The sequence below is a fragment of the Bacillus rossius genome, chromosome 1 (genome assembly GCF_032445375.1).
Source record: "Bacillus rossius redtenbacheri isolate Brsri chromosome 1, Brsri_v3, whole genome shotgun sequence".
Taxonomy (NCBI): Eukaryota; Metazoa; Arthropoda; class Insecta; order Phasmatodea; family Bacillidae; genus Bacillus; species Bacillus rossius.
The window spans coordinates 297,921,803-297,940,179 of record NC_086330.1 but is presented as its reverse complement, the minus strand read 5'-3'; the positions used below and the strand labels follow the sequence as shown (position 1 = coordinate 297,940,179).

Here is an 18,377-nt window from a genome sequence, read left to right as displayed (position 1 = left end):
GCTGGCTCTGTAAATCCTGAAATGCTAACGGAAAGTCTGTCAATAGGGCTTGACATAAGAGTGGTGTTCCTTCGGGCGGAGTCTGAGTTGGGTTTTCGAACATGCGAGACAGTGTGTCCGCTACTATATTCTGTGTGCCACGAATGTGTTGGATTTTGAACTTCAAAGAGGAAATTTTTGCAATCCATCGCCCGAGTTTCCCTAATTGTTTCGGGTGTGCCAAAAGCCAGGCTAATGCCTGATTATCTGTCTCTAACAGGAATTCCCTGTGTTCTATAAATTGGCGGAATTTGTCGATGCCAAATACTACGGCGAGGCATTCTAATTCGTAGATCGAGGAGGCTTTCCTCTCGGCGTGGGTAAGTGTCCGCGACGCAAACGCAATGGGCTGTCTGCAGCCTTCGACTTCCTGTGACAGTACTGCGCCTATAGCCACACTGGACGCATCAGTCTGTAAAATGAAAGGTTTGGTGAAGTCTGCCATGCGGAGTACAGGCGGGGAAGAAATCGCCTGTTTCAGGAAATTAAAAGCTTTTTCTTGTTCCGGACCCCATGTGAAAGGTGTGTTTTTCTTACGCAACGTATTTAGTGGTGCTGCGTGCTCAGCGAAATTAGGAATATATTTTGAGTAAAAATTTGCCATACCGATAAAACGTGAAATACCCTTAGGGTTTGTGGGAGGCGGAAAATCACGAATAGCTTGAGTACGTGAAGGATCAATGGTGACTCCCTTGCTAGAAACCAGGTGTCCTAGAAAAGACAGTTCTTGAACTGCAAACTTAACCTTTTTTGTGTTGACAGTTAACCCTGCTTTACGAAATCTACTTAGGACTTCCTCTAAATGTTTGATGTGTTCTTCGAATGTTTCTGAATATACGACGACATCGTCTAGGTAGTTGTACACTGTTTTGAATTTTAGATCTCCTAGTATCTGATCCAGGAGTCGGGTTAGTACTTGGGCTCCCGTGGCAAGTCCGAAAGGTACTACTGTGTATTGGTACAAGTTCCAAGGGACACAGAAGGCTGTGATGGGTTTTGAATCCGCAGTAAGGGGAATTTGGTGGTAGGCAGAATTTAGATCAAACACACTAAAATATTTGGCCTTACTGAACCAATGAAAAGCAGTGTTTAGGTCTGGCAAAGGTATGTTTTGTATGACTATTTTCTCATTAACTTTTCTGTAATCAATTACACATCGTTGTTGATCCTTGCCCTTAGGCACCAGGAAAGCTGGGGAACTGTAGGCGGAGGTCGAGGGTTCGATTACCCCTTTTTCTAAAAGCTCCTGAACATGATTGCGCATCGTCTGCATCTTAGGGCCTAAAAATTGATAAGGGTGAGATCTCACTGGTATTTTATCCGCTAACTCAATTTGGTACTCGACTAAATTTGTGCGACCTAGTTTACTACTCAAGACATCTGGAAAACTACTGCATAATTTATCAATGGTGGCCCGCTGCTGTGTATTAAGGTGCTCGTGTGAAGTGGTGTTACCCTGATCCAAGTTGGCTGCCGTTGGCTCGGCCGGAACTGAAACTATTTGTTCAGGGGTCCCACAAGGAATAGGATTACCCATGTTGAATTTGAACACGAAATTCTTCGCCTGAAGATTAATGATTAGACCTGTCTTGGCGATGAAATCAGACCCGTAGATTAGGTCTGTGGCAAGTTGATCAGACACCAAAAATGGAAAATTCCATGAATATAAATCAATCTTCACCTTGATCACAACTGCTAACGTAATATTTAATGGCTGCTCTGAAGCTGTGAAACATTGTAACTTAGTGGTCTCAGTCTTTAGAATTAATTTGCTCTGTTTTAACTTGTTAAATAACTGCCCAGAAATCAGGCTGCGCGCTGATCCTGTATCAGGCTATGATCACCTTTAGCGTTCTAGGAATTCCGGGCTTACAGAGGACGTCACGTGGAGTGGCGTGAATAAGCGTCTCCATGCTTGATGTATCGGGCATCGGGTCGGCCCAGGATAACGTGACACCTCACACCCGCTCTCGTCGGTTCGAGAAGGGGGCCAAGGGTATTTAAGCAGCGACGCCGGCCTCCGCGGGAGTCCCGCGACAGTTCCGAGCGAGTTCCGAGAGTTGGAAAGTTCCGCGAGTGAAGGGAAGTGCGAAATCGGCGAAGAGGTTGAGAGAGCCTTTCGAGAGTAGCGCGACGCGGGTTGACGGGACAGAGAGAGTGCGACTGCGTGGCGCAAGACTGTGTGTGTGGACAGGCGCGAAGTAAGGGGCGAACCACTGTTGAGCCTAGCTCCAGTGAGGAGTGCGAACTGTGGAACTTGACAGACATTGAGTGACTTGCGAATAAACATTTTTAAGTGCCAGTAATTGGTGATCGGACATTTTTAAGTACGATTATTTATTAGGAATGTAAATATTAGTAATTAATAAAACTGTAATAAAACTTAATTGAGCTAACCCATACATACCCAGTTCTCCCCACATTAGATCGAGATACTATGTAAAGTTTTCGTAGTTTCAAATATTATAATGTAAATGTCTTTTTATGCATTTGTCAGTGGTAGGTGTGGAGCTGCCCTTTTTATCAGAATTGTTGTAAACTTTAATGGAGGCGATAGTAGAAATTGGCCTATTCAACAATATGCTACACAGAATGTGTAAAATATCTGGTCAGCCATTTGTATCAGAGATTTTTGTATTAGGGTGCTTTTACTTGTCATAACAAATTTATTTATATCTGGTTGGAATTTAATTAAAGTTTAGTGATTTACCGTGATCCAAGCAGTCTCCCTCAATATTCTATAAGGATTTATAATTTTATATTAGTTATAATTTTATTTGATTACCGTCACTCAAAGTGGTTGGTTGCTGTTTTTGAGCCCTTTAATATCACTGATAATTTTGGTAAGCAATATAATATTACAACTTTTTTGGAAACTCCTATTAGAGTGATGAAGATGTGCGTCTCTGTCATTCGTACTTGTGTTAGGATTGAGAGTGTGTGCCACATTGTTTAGGTAGAAATAAATTTCATTAAATAATTTATATTCTTTTTCTTTTTAAGCCTATAGATAGTATATAAAAATAATTTTGCTGAAATATAAAATACATATAACTAAAAGTCATAAATTATAATTTTATATTTTACCTAATTAAATCAAGATATCGTAAGTAACAACGTAATAATTCTAAATATTACCTAGAAGTTACTTCATACCAATTTCGCAATGCGTGCGTTTTCAGTTATTATGAGTAACAGTTGTAAATACAGATAAAAATGCACTTGAGCGTTATTTGTTTTGAGCTCAGTATCTGCTGTCCACGTGTTAGAGCGAAATTATTATATCGTACCTAATGGTTTTATTAGTATTATAATTCCATACAGAGATGTTACTTCTTCATCGTCCGCTGGCACTGGAACTTGTGAAATATTGCACAAAATATTTGTGGAAGCAGAGTCTCAGCCGATTTTATTCTGATTTCCCGCCAACATGTGTTGCTGTTTTTTTTTATTTTGTGCTCAAGGAAAGGTTGTATAAACAATTGATAGTTAATACTGAAATAATTTAAAAAAATTCTTTTCATATATTTCTTTTTTTTTTATAACACGTCAAAAATTTGTAATAATTAAAACTTTGCATTTGTAAGGATATGCCAGGAAGTATGTGGCTTTACATGCTGAGGTGTTAAAGTTATATCCGGGTGCTGCGAAGAACAAGACTATTTAGGATACCCTTCTGCGACACCCTTCAACTTTGTCAAAGTGGCAGCCATGAAACATGCATGGTTCACATCACGAGACGTCGGTAGCGTTATTTCCGAGACTTCACGCTCGCTTGGCGAACCAATAGCCGAATAATCACAAGCTATAGCTAGGTGCATGTATTTTTCGTGAAAATATTTCGTGAAGAGACGTGCATTTAAACTATGTAGCATCGTCTGCGTTTCGTGATTGGTTGAGTTCCTTTCAGGTACACGCCCACTGTCGGCTCATCAATTACAACAGTTATGCGCGGAAGCAAACGCGTCCTGAATGGCCAGACAGACGGCTACCAATTACAAAGTAGAAACCGCTAACATGGGGATACCTTATTACAGTTTAACAGGTGGTCGGGATTTTTTTTCCCGCGATTAATACCTGCCTATTATAATAGATTACAAAGTGAGTCAGAATTAGGCCACCAAACTTCGGCTACTGGCTCATCATGAAAAAAAATATGTTAAAATCATATTCTATGTGGTATAGAGTTCTTCCAAGACTGGTTTATGCCTTTGATTTTGGAGAAAACTAACTGGTATATTGCACATAGTAGAGAATTTTTTTTAATGAAACTCTGAAGATCTGCATAATGTTTAATTTTTTTTAAAACGTTCCACATCTACAGAAAAACTTTTTACTGTCTTAGAATGAAGAGTGTTCCATTTCGAGTACTTTATCTCTTTTTTGTAATAAACCAGTTGCTCAGCTACAACTTCAAAAGCTTATACTAGCCTAAGGACGCGGTTACACGGGAGTCTGAACTACTTCAGGTGAACATGTTCAGCTGTTGAGTGCGGTTACACACAGTATGAACATGTTTCGTTCGAGGCCATTTCCCATTTTACTTAAACAGGTTGGCAAAGTAGTTCAGATCGACATATCTTCTACATTAGCCTCTGATTGGCTGTTTAGAATAAACAGTCCTTTGCAGAAATTCAAGATGGAAAGTGTTCCTGGCACAAATTCGAGTAATATTTTTACCGAATGCAACAAAAAAAATCAACCGGTAATTATATATATTTTTTTAAATTGATCCCGACCTTAATTTTCTTCAAACTGAGATAGGTACCTACTCTCGCTCAAAAAATAATAAAAAATAAGTTTAAAAAATTTTACTGTGCATGTTGTTTGAATTCCCGATTTGTAAAAAAAATATTGAGCAATATGAAAACACATTCCATTTCTGCTGATAATGCTGTATAAACAAGTGAGAAAATCCCGCGTTTTCTGGATACAAAATAGGAAGATCAACAACACAGTCATTCGTTGACAGTAGACAATCGGTTTAGAGCTGAACACACTTTTCAGCAACTACCGTGTAACCGTACACTTTCGCGTTTGTAAAAGTGTTAATTTAAACATGTTCACCTGAAGTAGTTCAGGGTCCCGTGTAACCGCGCCCTAAGAAAGCACTTCACACCATAAGTTGCGAGTTCGGTTGTAACTTATTTATTCCTTGATTTACCTGCTGCTGAAGTATGTGGATCGAATTCTGACTCGTCCTGTAGAGTAACATATCGTAGTACGTATAAGTTGTCAGTACTTACTGATGTCACAATCCAGTTTGTAATGAATGGAAGTGTTTTGTAAACAAAGTTTCGTCCGGAACTACTTCACTGTCCGAGGCCACATTCTGGAAACACACGTTGATGCGAAGCACTGGACAGTAGTTGGTTTCTGGTTTCGGAGCTCGCCCGCTGAGCTGTGGCGGAACTGCGGGGGACAGAGCGAGCCGGCACTTCCGCTCAGATAGGCACTTGTTTCTCGCGTTTCCGACAAGTGCCGCAGATTGTCCAGTGATTGGACGCTATTTATACCCCTTGTTTTTTGTGCGTGTTTGTGCGTGTGTGAGAGAGAGAGAGCGAGCGAATGATGCATCCTGGGATATAAACGGTTTTTATTTGGTTGAGGGGCAGTAAAGAATCCTAAATTAGTTTCTAGCCTGTAATTTCATTATTTCTTAATTATATATACAGTATTATTAAGAGAGTGTGAGTTTATTGGTTTGTTTGTGATAAGTAATCTCAAAACATATTTCAAAAATAATTTCACTGTTATTCAAGATAAATACCTATATATTTTTTAAATTATTTATGTAATATATAGCAATGCTTGAAAATAAACACAAAAAAAAGGATGAAAATACCAGGACAAATATTATTTCTAAGTTGCGTTTTATATTGCAAAAACTTCTAGAATCTACGAATAAAGGTACAAACCAGAGGTAAGCATAGATAAGATATTGTCAGAACATATAATAATTCATAAATAAATTAGTAAAAAACTCCGTTTATGCTCAACCTATAGCCACATATAAAATTTTATGTTCATAATTTTTTTCTGGAACGTTCTGCAATTCCTAATTTATTCTAGAAATTTTAGGATACTTCTTAAACTTGTGCAGAGTGGTCCAAATATTTTTTAACATACCAACAGGATTGATCAATTATTTTTTTCATATTCCGTGTAGCCAAAATATTTTCAAATATTTCAATTCAATGCATCTACCATTTTCGTAGAATTTCTATAATATTCTCCATACGAATGGCATGACCATGATTTTTAAATTGGCATGGCGGAGGTAGATTATTTCTGTGCTGTGCCGGCTAGTGGAAACTTTCATGAAAATAATATACCCATTTACTCCCATAAGCTAAGCATTAGTTAAATTATATCGCCCCTTACACTAAGGGTTGCCGTGTGTTGCAGTTATCGAGAAAAGTTTCCAATAAAATATTTAGGTTGTATTTAAAAGGTTATGTGTAATATTAATAGACTAGAACTTATGTCTTATAAGGAAAAATTAATTGAAAATCTACAGTGAAGTGATAAAAAATACTTTTATTAATTAAGGTACAATTTTTCTTTTTAAATATACCTACATACAGATGTGTAATTTGAACTTTTAAATATTTTACTTGGAAGTTTATTTGTGTAGTATAAGTGATTCCTGTAGTACAATTTGATTTTCTGGAAGCATCTGAGTACAGGTAGATACAAGTTTTATTTCTTAAAAAAATTAAGGAAAAAAATGTACTTAATTTTGTCACTATTATTAATATTATTAATTACCTAATTTTTATGAAGTTGAATAAACTTGTTACAGTATAGGGCACAACCCAGCTAATGTTTCTCGTCCCACACCATGTGGAAAGGTTGTGGACTGAGCCTGAATCCGCCTGGAGCACGTGCTTTTAGCCCGCGTACTTGTCCCGGAAGTGGCATAGCGAAGTAAGTAGGTAGGCAAGTAAACTAACCTGTGTACTTCCCGCGTACTTTTAAGTAAAGAAACTTCGTCACATTGAAAGGCGTTTTGTTAGTAACGTTTTAGCCAATTCTTTAGTAGTTAATATAATCGTAAAATATTTTTTCAATTGTATAGTTCACAAAGACTAATAAACAGACCTTGAAATGTTATTGCCAGTAATTCATGTGCCTCTAAAAAAACTGTGCAAGAAATCACTTATTAAAATCAAACATTATTGTTTAAAAAAAATTTAATTGTTGAAAAAAAAATTAACGTAAACAAACTTTTGGCTTTTCTAAAGGTCTTGTCAAACTGCCAAGCTGTCGCTTCCAACAAGTTCCAATAAATAATATGGAATGTTTAATATGGCACCGAAAACTTTATTGTTTGACAGTATGAATAACTTCCATCAAATATTTCTATTCATATTACAGGTTCTAAAATACGTTGCATGTTGGAAGAAATAGACCAATCAAAAGCGTTTCCAGCGGAAAATAAAATGGCTCGCATTTACGTTTAAGCGAATGTTTCGAATTACGAATAACCTTTGGGAGATAAAATAGGTTACAGAGGCAAGATAAATATTAAGAGTTTGTATGAATTGCATTGTAAATGATTGTGACTGTAAACAATGAATAACGTTACGTTAAATTTAAGAGTTTACAGGATATTATTTTTTTGTGTTGAATGGTGATTAATGTTATTTAAATTTACAGAATTTTTTTAATTGAGGAAAACACAAAAAAATGAAAACAATATCAAATTATCCATCCAGAATTTAAATGACCTTTATTTTCATTTTGTAAGAAGCTAAAAATTAAAAAAGTTTGCGATAGCTCAGTTTCATTTTGAACTACTTTGTTGTAAAAATTGGTATCAAATGCAAAAATTTAATAGTGCGATAGTTCCTTTATGTATCTATTGTAAATCCTTAGTTTCATAAAGAAACGGCTGTTCAGATGATTTTCCTGCCTACAAAAATAGTTACGTATATCACTATTTCTAATTTGACCTACTTTGACATTTACACATAAAATAGAATACAAGAGCGTTTCAGTTCAAAACTGACCATTTGTAATAAAATTCTTGTTAATTTTCCCAGTCTCCACTTTATAAATTCTGTAAACCTGGTAAAAGTCAAACTTAAAACTTAAAACGTAACCTCGGATATAGGATGAACATAGGAAAGTGCAAGAGTAAATAACATCATTATAAAGGAGGCGAGACAAGAACCGCTGAGTACTGAGCGCAGAGGCCGATGACGCAGGGCGAGCGAAGCCTCAGGCGGGCGGGCGGCGGGCGCGTTCCGAGCGATGCCTTTCGGGGAAGGACATCTCCCGCGGCCGCTCCATCGCGCCATCCTGGTCCGACGAGCAGGCCAGGAACACCAGGGTGCTCGTCACGAACGGCATCGTCAGCACGGGCAGCCCCACCTGCTCGGCGTACACGCCAGATATGCGACGAGTTCTTGTGTACGCGCGTTGCAAGTTACACTTACTTGGCGTAGTAAAAAGAACTAACTTTCCATGCAAATAATTAATACAAATAAAATAAAAGTAATGGAGCGATACTATAAATACGGTTGGTAAAGTATAAATTCAATCAAATTTAAAATTTTACATAAATATGTATAACATTAATATTTTTACTTTAGTATAATAATAGAGATAGATTTTAAATTATAATAGAAATCAATAAATATGCTGAATTTGTATTATAATTTTTGATTATAATTTTTATTAAATAATAATGCAATAAATTAAATTGCAAATACATTTTACATACAGGAACATAACCTCACAAACAATTCCATGAAAATGGCCAAAAGACTACTAAACTTGCCGCAGACACTCACTAACAGTGACAACAAAAGTTTACAATCAAACTAACATCATTATACATACGGGAACATAACCTCACTTAAATAAATACACTTGAAAATACACTTAAATAAGTTTATAAAGATAATTTCTATAACTATTATTCACATCTGTCACAGCTGGGCTGTGCGTGAGACATCGCCTCTACAGACTCATTAAAAAAATCATAAAACCTGAAAAAGCCACATACAAAACACTCCAACATGGCGGATGAAGCGAGGCCTTGACGACCAGCCAAGTTCAGTCATCCACATGGCTGTGTGGCTTCCGCTATTGGGTCACGTGTCAACAACTCTCAACATTTGGAACCGATTTCATGAAGAGGATGCATTTCTGTGCTAACCACACTAATTTTTATTCAAAACTAACCTAACATGCTCCCATAACAGTTAAAAAAATATTATGACAATTATTATAGTACTTTCATAACCTTATTTACCATTACAAAACACTAACGTACTTTCAAGATGCCTAGACTTTATTATAATATAAAAAACAATATAACAAAAAGGCCAACTTCATCTCCTAATCCAGAGCTGCTAGGGAGCGCACTTTACCGAATGCCACAATTGCTGATATTATTGTTACGAATGTGATATTTGCCGGGACACGTGCAGGTGCAGAGCTGCCTGGTGACTGCCGCAATATGATATGCGCCGCGCGAGCCTGGAAGATAACAAGGATTGTCGCATTCCCCCCTCCTTACCATCACTCCGCGCGCGGCGCCCTACCTTTGACACATAACTGACACCGGACAGCTGGGAGTTGCGCGAGCCGCCGACACGTGTTTTCGAGAGATTTCTGCCGTCGCGTCGGGACGGCTCGCGATGACGCGACAGGCCTCGGCCGCTCTCGTGAGTTCTGGAATTGCTGGGGCCTATATATATGCCCGAGGACGTCAAGGCAGTGGAGTCAGTTCGGAGTGTTCTGTCGGGAGTTCTCCCGCGGCGGAGTTTCCGGGCGATAGTGCCGCGGGTGCGGCAGAGTGGTGAAGTCCTTGGACGAAGGTTCTAGGGCAGGGAGTGAGTGATTTCAGTGGAGTCTGGAGTTTTCCCGCGGCGGAGTTTCCGGGCGATAGAGTCGCGGGCGCGGCGGAGTCCCGAGCGAAATTGCGAGCGAGGCGTTGAGCGGTTCCTCGGCGAAGGGGAAGTGCGTCGGCGGCGGCGGAGTGCGGCGACGGAGTCCCGTGGCAGAGACCCACGAGGGGTGCTGCGGCGAGAGTGGCGCCAGAGGTGCGGCCCAGCGAGGTGTGTGGAACGAGTGACTGGGGAATAGACCCTTCTATAAGTGTAATTAATTATTTGCCATTTTAGAAGATTTTTGTAAGTGACATAAGTAGTGGCAATAAATAAAACTGTGTAGTGCAATAAAATCTTTAGTTGGGCTATCGTTTAAGAACCCGCGGTAAATTGTAACATTATCTTCACCCCGCTCGTACAACAGGCAATCATTGTCTGCTCGGGTATGCGAGACGAGTGACTGTTGCTGGTCGGTATTTATGCCTTAAAATTTGGGGAGGAAATCTAGTAATTAATACGGGGGTCAGCCAATAAGGCATGTGGCAATAAACAGAGGAATCAATGACATTAAAGCTGAAAGACGCTTACTAAGTGGCAACCAATCAGAGTTGAGTGTGGAGAGGGGTACGACCAATAATAAGGGAGAAGACAGTACTTAAAAAAGTGGCGATACAATGAGGAATAACCATAGAGAGGGTGGCAGCCAATGTCATTGCAATTAATAAAGGGAATGGGTACCGACCAATAAGGAATGAGCAGGAGTGTGAGAGCCAATGGGATTACAGCTGGAGGGATGATAAATGAGTAATTTCGTGAAAAAGTGGGGGATATCGAGAAACATGTAATTTCTGGGAGAAGGGGCGAAGTGTGTAATGCCAGTTCATATATGCCAATATAAAAATGGCTGCAGTTCAGTATGCTATCTGCCACCATATGTGAAGTTATGGCCTTGCCGAGCTTTAACCGGGGACTTCATAATTATTTTTATTAAAATTTTATTAATCAATTTCTTTATTAATTAAATTTTTTTGTAATTTTTTTATAAATGACGGTTTTTCAATATGGTGTACGCTTTTTAAAATAGTGGAAGGTTTTTAAATTATAATTTTGTTATTTAAATGTTTAATTAAATTTAAATACTTTTCCTTTAAAATGTAATAATTACAGATTTTCAAAACGGCTGTCGTAGCAGTAATTGTAACCCTAGGGAGTGGGGTGCTAAATGGCATAAATTTCTAGAATTAAAAATGGCGAAACACAAAATGGCGGATCCAAGATGGTGGAAAAACAAAATTGTGGATATAAAGTGTCCGCCAGGGTCAAGATCAAGGTTAAATGTCAAGATCTTCTTATATGACCGCCATGACTTCAGAGGTGGTCGGTCATTGACCCCACCTCACACCTCAGCCAGCCGCACAAGCCCCTTTTATAATCCACTAATAATCACAAATACTTAAGGTTCAGAAGTCCTTTATTTAAGAATATCTTGCTCTACTGTAAGCTAGTTGAAACTGTGACGAACTATTATTTTATTTGTAAATATAAATATTCTTATTGTCCTGAGATATAAAATTTATGAACTTTTGACGAGACTAGTGTCCGCCCTATTGGAAACGATAGTTATACAAATTGTTCTGATTTTAGTAATAAGGATACAAGCTCTTACAGCTTTTCTCATTATATATCATATTTAAGTAGTTGCTCCTCTCTGTCCAAGCTAAAATGTCCCTGGTTCGATTTTCACACTAGATCAGGATTTTTGATGTCTAACATCTTAGCTCTCTGTATACGGCATTTGGTAAGAGTAATTTCGTTAATGGAACGAAAATCGCATGGAACTGAAATATGTAATCACCGTGCTGCCATCTGTGCTGGATGGCGCAAACTAAAGTTCACAAAGCCAAAGGGAAACTTAATAGTATTAACTGTTTAGTGAATTTTTACAAGATGGGCAGTACTGTAATAAAATTTCTTGTTTAAAATCAGTTCCAAAGCCGGGTATTATATTTCTTCAAGACTTTTTTTTTTTGCTTTTATTAGAGCTGTTTTATTATATTATTTAACCTTTCACTCTTTAAATTGAATGATTCTATAGTCTACGTGTTTGCTCTGGCAGCGAATTCTAGAGGCGGATGCGGAAACTACGTGTAATTCACGTCATGAAATGTAGTTTAAAACATCATTTGCTTATCCTTATGTTTCTTGGTATTATTTAAAAGATTTTTACGTTGAATACAGTGGCCGAGTTTCTTATTATAAGTGTATTCACAACTGGAGAACACTTGAATTTACTCGTTAACGAGGTTAGATGTTATACGACACTGCCGAGTAATGAAAGAATTGCTCACTTTTTTTTCTCGTGAGAAAATTTTCTCCCTCATCTTCCGTAGTTTCAGAAGGCAACCGCGGACCACTGCAGAATCGTCTCACCGGAACCGTTACCACGGCTGAGGGTCCAAACTACATCACTACAGACAGGTATTTATTTACTTGATAAATAGTAAGTTTAATTATTATTAAACATTTGTAATTATAAAATTTTTTGTACAAATATTAAGTTTATAGTGTATGTTTTTCTTATTATACTGGAATAATTAAAAAATAAATATACTAAAACAACATTAACAATTTACTTATTGAATGTAGTCATTATACAGACATAGTAAGAGGCCTACAAAGAAACAATATGATTTTAACAAAGCATATCTGATATTTTTGATTCATGTTAACTGTATTGCAATAAAAAATACTTTGAAAAATATAAAGATTAAATTCGAAAATTATGTCAGCACCATAAATATGTAAATAAATTCATTAAAAAAATATATTTCCCACTTCTAATAATTTTATTTAGGTAAAGTAGTTCCAATAACATGATTTCTAGTTGAATACAAAAAGTGTGATGTATACTATAATTGGAGTAATTTTATATATTTGTGCACGATGCTGGTGACTTGTACAACATTCATACAAAGAAAAACGATTCTTAAATATTTTTGCGTGACAAATTATTTAAAATATTAATCTATTTAATCTAGCCTCTACTATTTATTATTTATTTTATTATTTTTATGTTACGACGCACCACTTGACAGCAGCGCTCGACTGACCTGCGCCATAGGACGTAGCAACGCCACGAACACGAGTGACGTCATGATGGCGTTGAAGACTGCGGCGAGGCACGAGCGCCAAGATATGACATAAAACATGCCTCCCACGGCTGCGGCGGAGAGTAGACTGTTATACCCGAGCGCACCAGAGGTGGCAAGGTGCAGTCCTGGCCTGCCCAGCATCATCACGCCTAGAAGTAAAAACATTAAGAGAGAAAAAAATTAATAGTTGAACTTTATATTCTGGCAATTAAGTCTCAGCTCAAATGACTGTTAGATTTTATTTCGGAATTCAGATATAAGAACCAGTTTTTAAATCTTAAAATATTTGTGTCATTAAATATAGGACATTTTCCTTCGTTAAAGCAGACTTTACGGAGTAATAGATTTTTAAATATTTTAAATAGGGTCTATACTGTTGTTTCTTCAAATATTCAATGGAAAATACCAAGAGCAATATTCTTTTTTTTAAGGGTCAATTAGTAAAGCCATGCTTATTTCGCAGATTCACTTATTAGCAAAGTAGACTTGAAGCACTTATACATCTGCTCTATACAGTGTTCTTGACGTCCCTGAGCCAGTTGCAAACAAGGCGACGTGATTACCCAACCACTATAACCCGCCAAACGATGTGGCGATGTGGCCTTGTTACAACTAATTAGCACTCTATTAATGCTTAATTATATATATGTAAGTTGAGTCTAACCTGGAGTTAAATGAATCCGCAAAATAATTGTGGCTCTATTTATTGTTCCATGATCTACTTAACAAAAATACACAAAAAAGAAATTCCTGAATTCAAAAATGTTACGTCAGCAACCGTATTATGGTTTTCAAACAACACGGAGCTTTGATCAAGTTTTGATAATTTCGTGTCAAGCTAAATCCTGCGTTTTAATACCAGACTTTAATGCTCCACTTTTAATATCTAGGATTGTAGCTTATCCTTTGTAATTTCATGTTTTTTGGTAATGATTTATATTGAATTCACTATAAATAATGACCATTAAATAATGACCTAGTTTGAATGGCTTATTATAACAGTTTAATTTAGACTATTTACAACAAATCATTCGTCAAATTGAAGGTAACCTAACCTAGTTTTTCTTACAAATTTCCAATATGTCCACCTTTAGTTATACAGCACACATCCCACCTAAAGTCCCATTCATCCCACACTTTGGTAAACAAGTACGGAGGAATGTGTCTCAATTCTGGAAAATTATTAGGTAGCGGCGGAAAGTAGACACGATCTTTTATAAAACCCTAAAGGAAAAATTCGCATGGCGTTATGTCAGGTGAACGTTGAGGCCAGCGAAAAAGAGTTGTCGTCTGGGCCATTACGACCAATCCAACCGTCATCTGGCTTTAAAGCATTTAGTAACTGTAACTAGTATGGACATTATAGAAACGGACGTTGAACTGAAGTTACAGATTCACTCTTATAGCAAATTGCAGAACACAAAACGCTTTACGCTCAGGAGTCACCAATTAGCGTAGGAGGCGCTGCAAGCGAGAAAACAACAGAGCAGTACTCGCGCATGCGCTTACCTAAAACTCTTTGAGTTACTCTTTAATGATAACCTTTAACCAACACTATACAACGCTTACAATTTATACTATTAAAATTTATGTCTGGGACATTATTTTATGTACATAATGTATTACCGTAAGTTATAGCTTGGAAATAATTTTATTGAGTCAATGAGTGTTAATTAAATTATTTTTAAAACCGTAGAATGAAATAAGAATTTGTATTTGTGTGTTTTACTTTTTTACTAACCATTTGTATGTAGAATTTTTCGTAAAGATATTTAACTTTGGGATACAACTCATGTAGTTTAAAAAAAAATAATCTGATTTTTAAAAACAATTAAAGAAAATGATTATTAAGTGGAATGTAAAATCTAATGCTTATTTATTTAGTATTCTTCGTAAATAAAAATGTTTAGACTAATAATCTTAATACCTGAATATTTTCGTATTTTATAAGTTAACTTATAGTGCTTTATAGCAATAATGATTTTTATTGAACTAAAGAAAACCACTTATTTTAAAAACTAAATAGACAAAGATTTAGATAATAAAGTGAAATTTTTAATACCCGGGTTTGATTTCAATCTTTAGCTGTTTTAATCCAAAACATTCTTGTTATAGAGACTCTTATGCTGTATTGCTAAGTCATCTACTGTAACTTAACTTTCGTAAAACAGTGCTTAGGGAAAACCAAGCTGTGGATAGTGTAGTTAAGAGAAGGTGAAAGATTCGACTAGTGTGGTTAAGACTCGGTCCGTCACGCCATGTTGGTTATTTTTGTCCTCATTACTATTAACTTAACTATGGAAATTTCCTGTGAATTTATCACGATAGCTCTGTTGCATTTTTTGAAAGTTGACCAAATTTTACTACATGTTTACCAAACGTTATTTTCCAACTCTATAAGACCACATATTTATTAACACTTGTGTGATATTTTACCGCTATTAAATAATATTTAGTCAATATCTGCTGAGAAAATTTGAAACGGAACGTAAGATGCAAGAAAGTTATGAAATGAATTATAAGTAAAAACCCTCAGATTAAATATGAAATAACATACTCGGTGAGTGAGACAGTCTTAAGTGGTGAAAGTTTTGAATATCCTCGGTGAAACCTGACTTCCGAACACATACCGTCCTTCACCAAGAAGAGAGCACTTTAACGAAACGACAAAATTTGACTCGACCTTGGGGAAGACTAGTTCAGGCAAACCTGGACTCGTAAAGGATTTAGATAAACAATTTCCGTTCGTGGAAAAGATGGTAATCTCTTGGGTACACACAAGGCATGTAGCTATGCCGTCAATGTTAAGTTCCTTTGAAGTAAACGTTACCGTGTAGAAGTCAACTATTGTGGGGCTAAGAGTTTGAGAATACGAGAAATTAGAGCATGAGTGAGGAAACATATCGTATTAATGTACACAAAATAATTCAAAATTCGTTGTAGATACATTAAGCGGTGATATAACGCAACTAGACAAGCACAAGTCACCATGCAATGTGTGATCGGCACTCAACAAGTGAAGCGCTAGAGGGCTGAGCTATGACATGAGAGAAACAAGAGAGGCAAAGAGAGGAATGACAGCACACTCCTTGCACGCCTCCTGCAATCAGCAGAGATGGTGGAGAGACGCTGATAGGTTCTCTCTTCTGGCGCGAGTCTCTCTGTACACTCTGTGCTTCCCTCGCACTGCAGTCACCAGCCGCGCCTGTGATGTGTCGGCCTTCTCTAGACCCGAGTGCATCCACCTCGCCGGAGATACACGGCACAGGCGAGGCCTGGGAAGCACCGTCTAGCGCTCCACAGGTCGAGTTCCGAGCACACATTGTGTAACGACTCGAGCTTGTCCAGTTGCGTTCTATCACCCGCTAACGTAAGTAACACAAATTTTGAAGTATTCGATATGAATATGAATAATTGGCTATTTGGATGATTGCTGTTTAATCACAATTGTAGTACTCGTCGTTTATGAAAACCATTTTCAAACAGCGGCTGGATTAACACAAAGGCTGGTTATAGTTACGAATTTACAATTCTAAGGAAGGGTTTAAAAAAAAATACAAACTTGCGTGGTTGCCACGTCTGTCAGAAGTAAAAATTCACCAAGAAGGGGGTATGAAAAATTACGTTAAAAATATATCTTTATTTACGAAGGCCTTAAGTTCAGTGGAAATTTAATGAGTTTATAAAAGCTAAAATATGATACAAAATAATTTCGTAAATGTCTAAGCAAAATTTCACAATTCTAAAATAATTAAATTGAATTTGTAAATAGGAAACATTTTTGCCATTTCCATTACAGCCAAAAGTGTAGCGCCGTAGCGTCCCTCCGCCATCGCTCCACCGAGAGTGAGGGCTCCCCCCAGCAGTGCCCTCTAGCTGCCGGTCGTACCTGCGAGGGTCCCCAGCAGCGCCCTCTAGCTGCCGCTCGTACCTGCGAGGGTCCCCAGCAGCGCCCTCTAGCTGCCGGTCGTACCTGCGAGGGTCCCCAGCAGCGCCATCTAGCTGCCGGTCGTACCTGCGAGGGTCCCCAGCAGCGCCCTCTAGCTGCCGCTCGTACCTGCGAGGGTCCCCAGCAGCGCCCTCTAGCTGCCGGTCGTACCTGCGAGGGTCCCCAGCAGCGCCCTCTAGCTGCCGGTCGTACCTGCGAGGGTCCCCAGCAGCGCCCTCTAGCTGCCGGTCGTACCTGCGAGGGTCCCCAGCAGCGCCCTCTAGCTGCCGCTCGTACCTGCGAGGGTCCCCAGCAGCGCCCTCTAGCTGCCGCTCGTACCTGCGAGGGTCCCCAGCAGCGCCCTCTAGCTGCCGCTCGTACCTGCGAGGGTCCCCAGCAGCGCCCTCTAGCTGCCGGTCGTACCTGCGAGGGTCCCCAGCAGCGCCCTCTAGCTGCCGGTCGTACCTGCGAGGGTCCCCAGCAGCGCCCTCTAGCTGCCGGTCGTACCTGCGAGGGTCCCCAGCAGCGCCCTATAGCTGCCGGTCGTACCTGCGAGGGTCCCCAGCAGCGCCCTCTAGCTGCCGCTCGTACCTGCGAGGGTCCCCAGCAGCGCCCTCTAGCTGCCGCTCGTACCTGCGAGGGTCCCCAGCAGCGCCCTCTAGCTGCCGGTCGTACCTGCGAGGGTCCCCAGCAGCGCCTTCTAGCTGCCGGTCGTACCTGCGAGGGTCCCCAGCAGCGCCCTCTAGCTGCCGGTCGTACCTGCGAGGGTCCCCAGCAGCGCCCTCTAGCTGCCGGTCGTACCTGCGAGGGTCCCCAGCAGCGCCCTATAGCTGCCGGTCGTACCTGCGAGGGTCCCCAGCAGCGCCCTCTAGCTGCCGCTCGTACCTGCGAGGGTCCCCAGCAGCGCCCTCTAGCTGCCGCTCGTACCTGCGAGGGTCCCCAGCAGCGCCCTCTAGCTGCCGGTCGTACCTGCGAGGGTCCCCAGCAGCGCCTTCTAGCTGCCGGTCGTACCTGCGAGGGTCCCCAGCAGCGCCCTCTAGCTGCCGGTCGTACCTGCGAGGGTCCCCAGCAGCGCCCTCTAGCTGCCGGTCGTACCTGCGAGGGTCCCCAGCAGCGCCCTCTAGCTGCCGGTCGTACCTGCGAGGGTCCCCAGCAGCGCCCTCTAGCTGCCGCTCGTACCTGCGAGGGTCCCCAGCAGCGCCATCTAGCTGCCGCTCGTACCTGCGAGGGTCCCCAGCAGCGCCATCTAGCTGCCGCTCGTACCTGCGAGGGTCCCCAGCAGCGCCCTCTAGCTGCCGCTCGTACCTGCGAGGGTCCCCAGCAGCGCCCTCTAGCTGCCGGTCGTACCTGCGAGGGTCCCCAGCAGCGCCCTCTAGCTGCCGCTCGTACCTGCGAGGGTCCCCAGCAGCGCCC

The 18,377-nt window shown here is 40.0% G+C and overlaps 1 protein-coding gene across 1 annotated transcript in view; it reads right to left on the bottom strand.

Annotated features, from left to right (window-relative positions):
- Nucleotides 1-7,762: 7,762 nt before the first annotated feature.
- Nucleotides 7,763-18,377, bottom strand: part of LOC134527755 (urea transporter 2-like) — a 38,363-nt gene continuing 27,748 nt past the window's right edge. The window contains exons 8-9 of the mRNA XM_063360686.1: nucleotides 12,995-13,185; nucleotides 7,763-8,418 (exon numbers count right to left, since the gene is read on the bottom strand). Coding sequence (XP_063216756.1) covers nucleotides 8,266-8,418; nucleotides 12,995-13,185 — 344 coding nt within the window. The 3' untranslated portion in view covers nucleotides 7,763-8,265. The remainder of the gene's footprint in view (nucleotides 8,419-12,994; nucleotides 13,186-18,377) is intronic.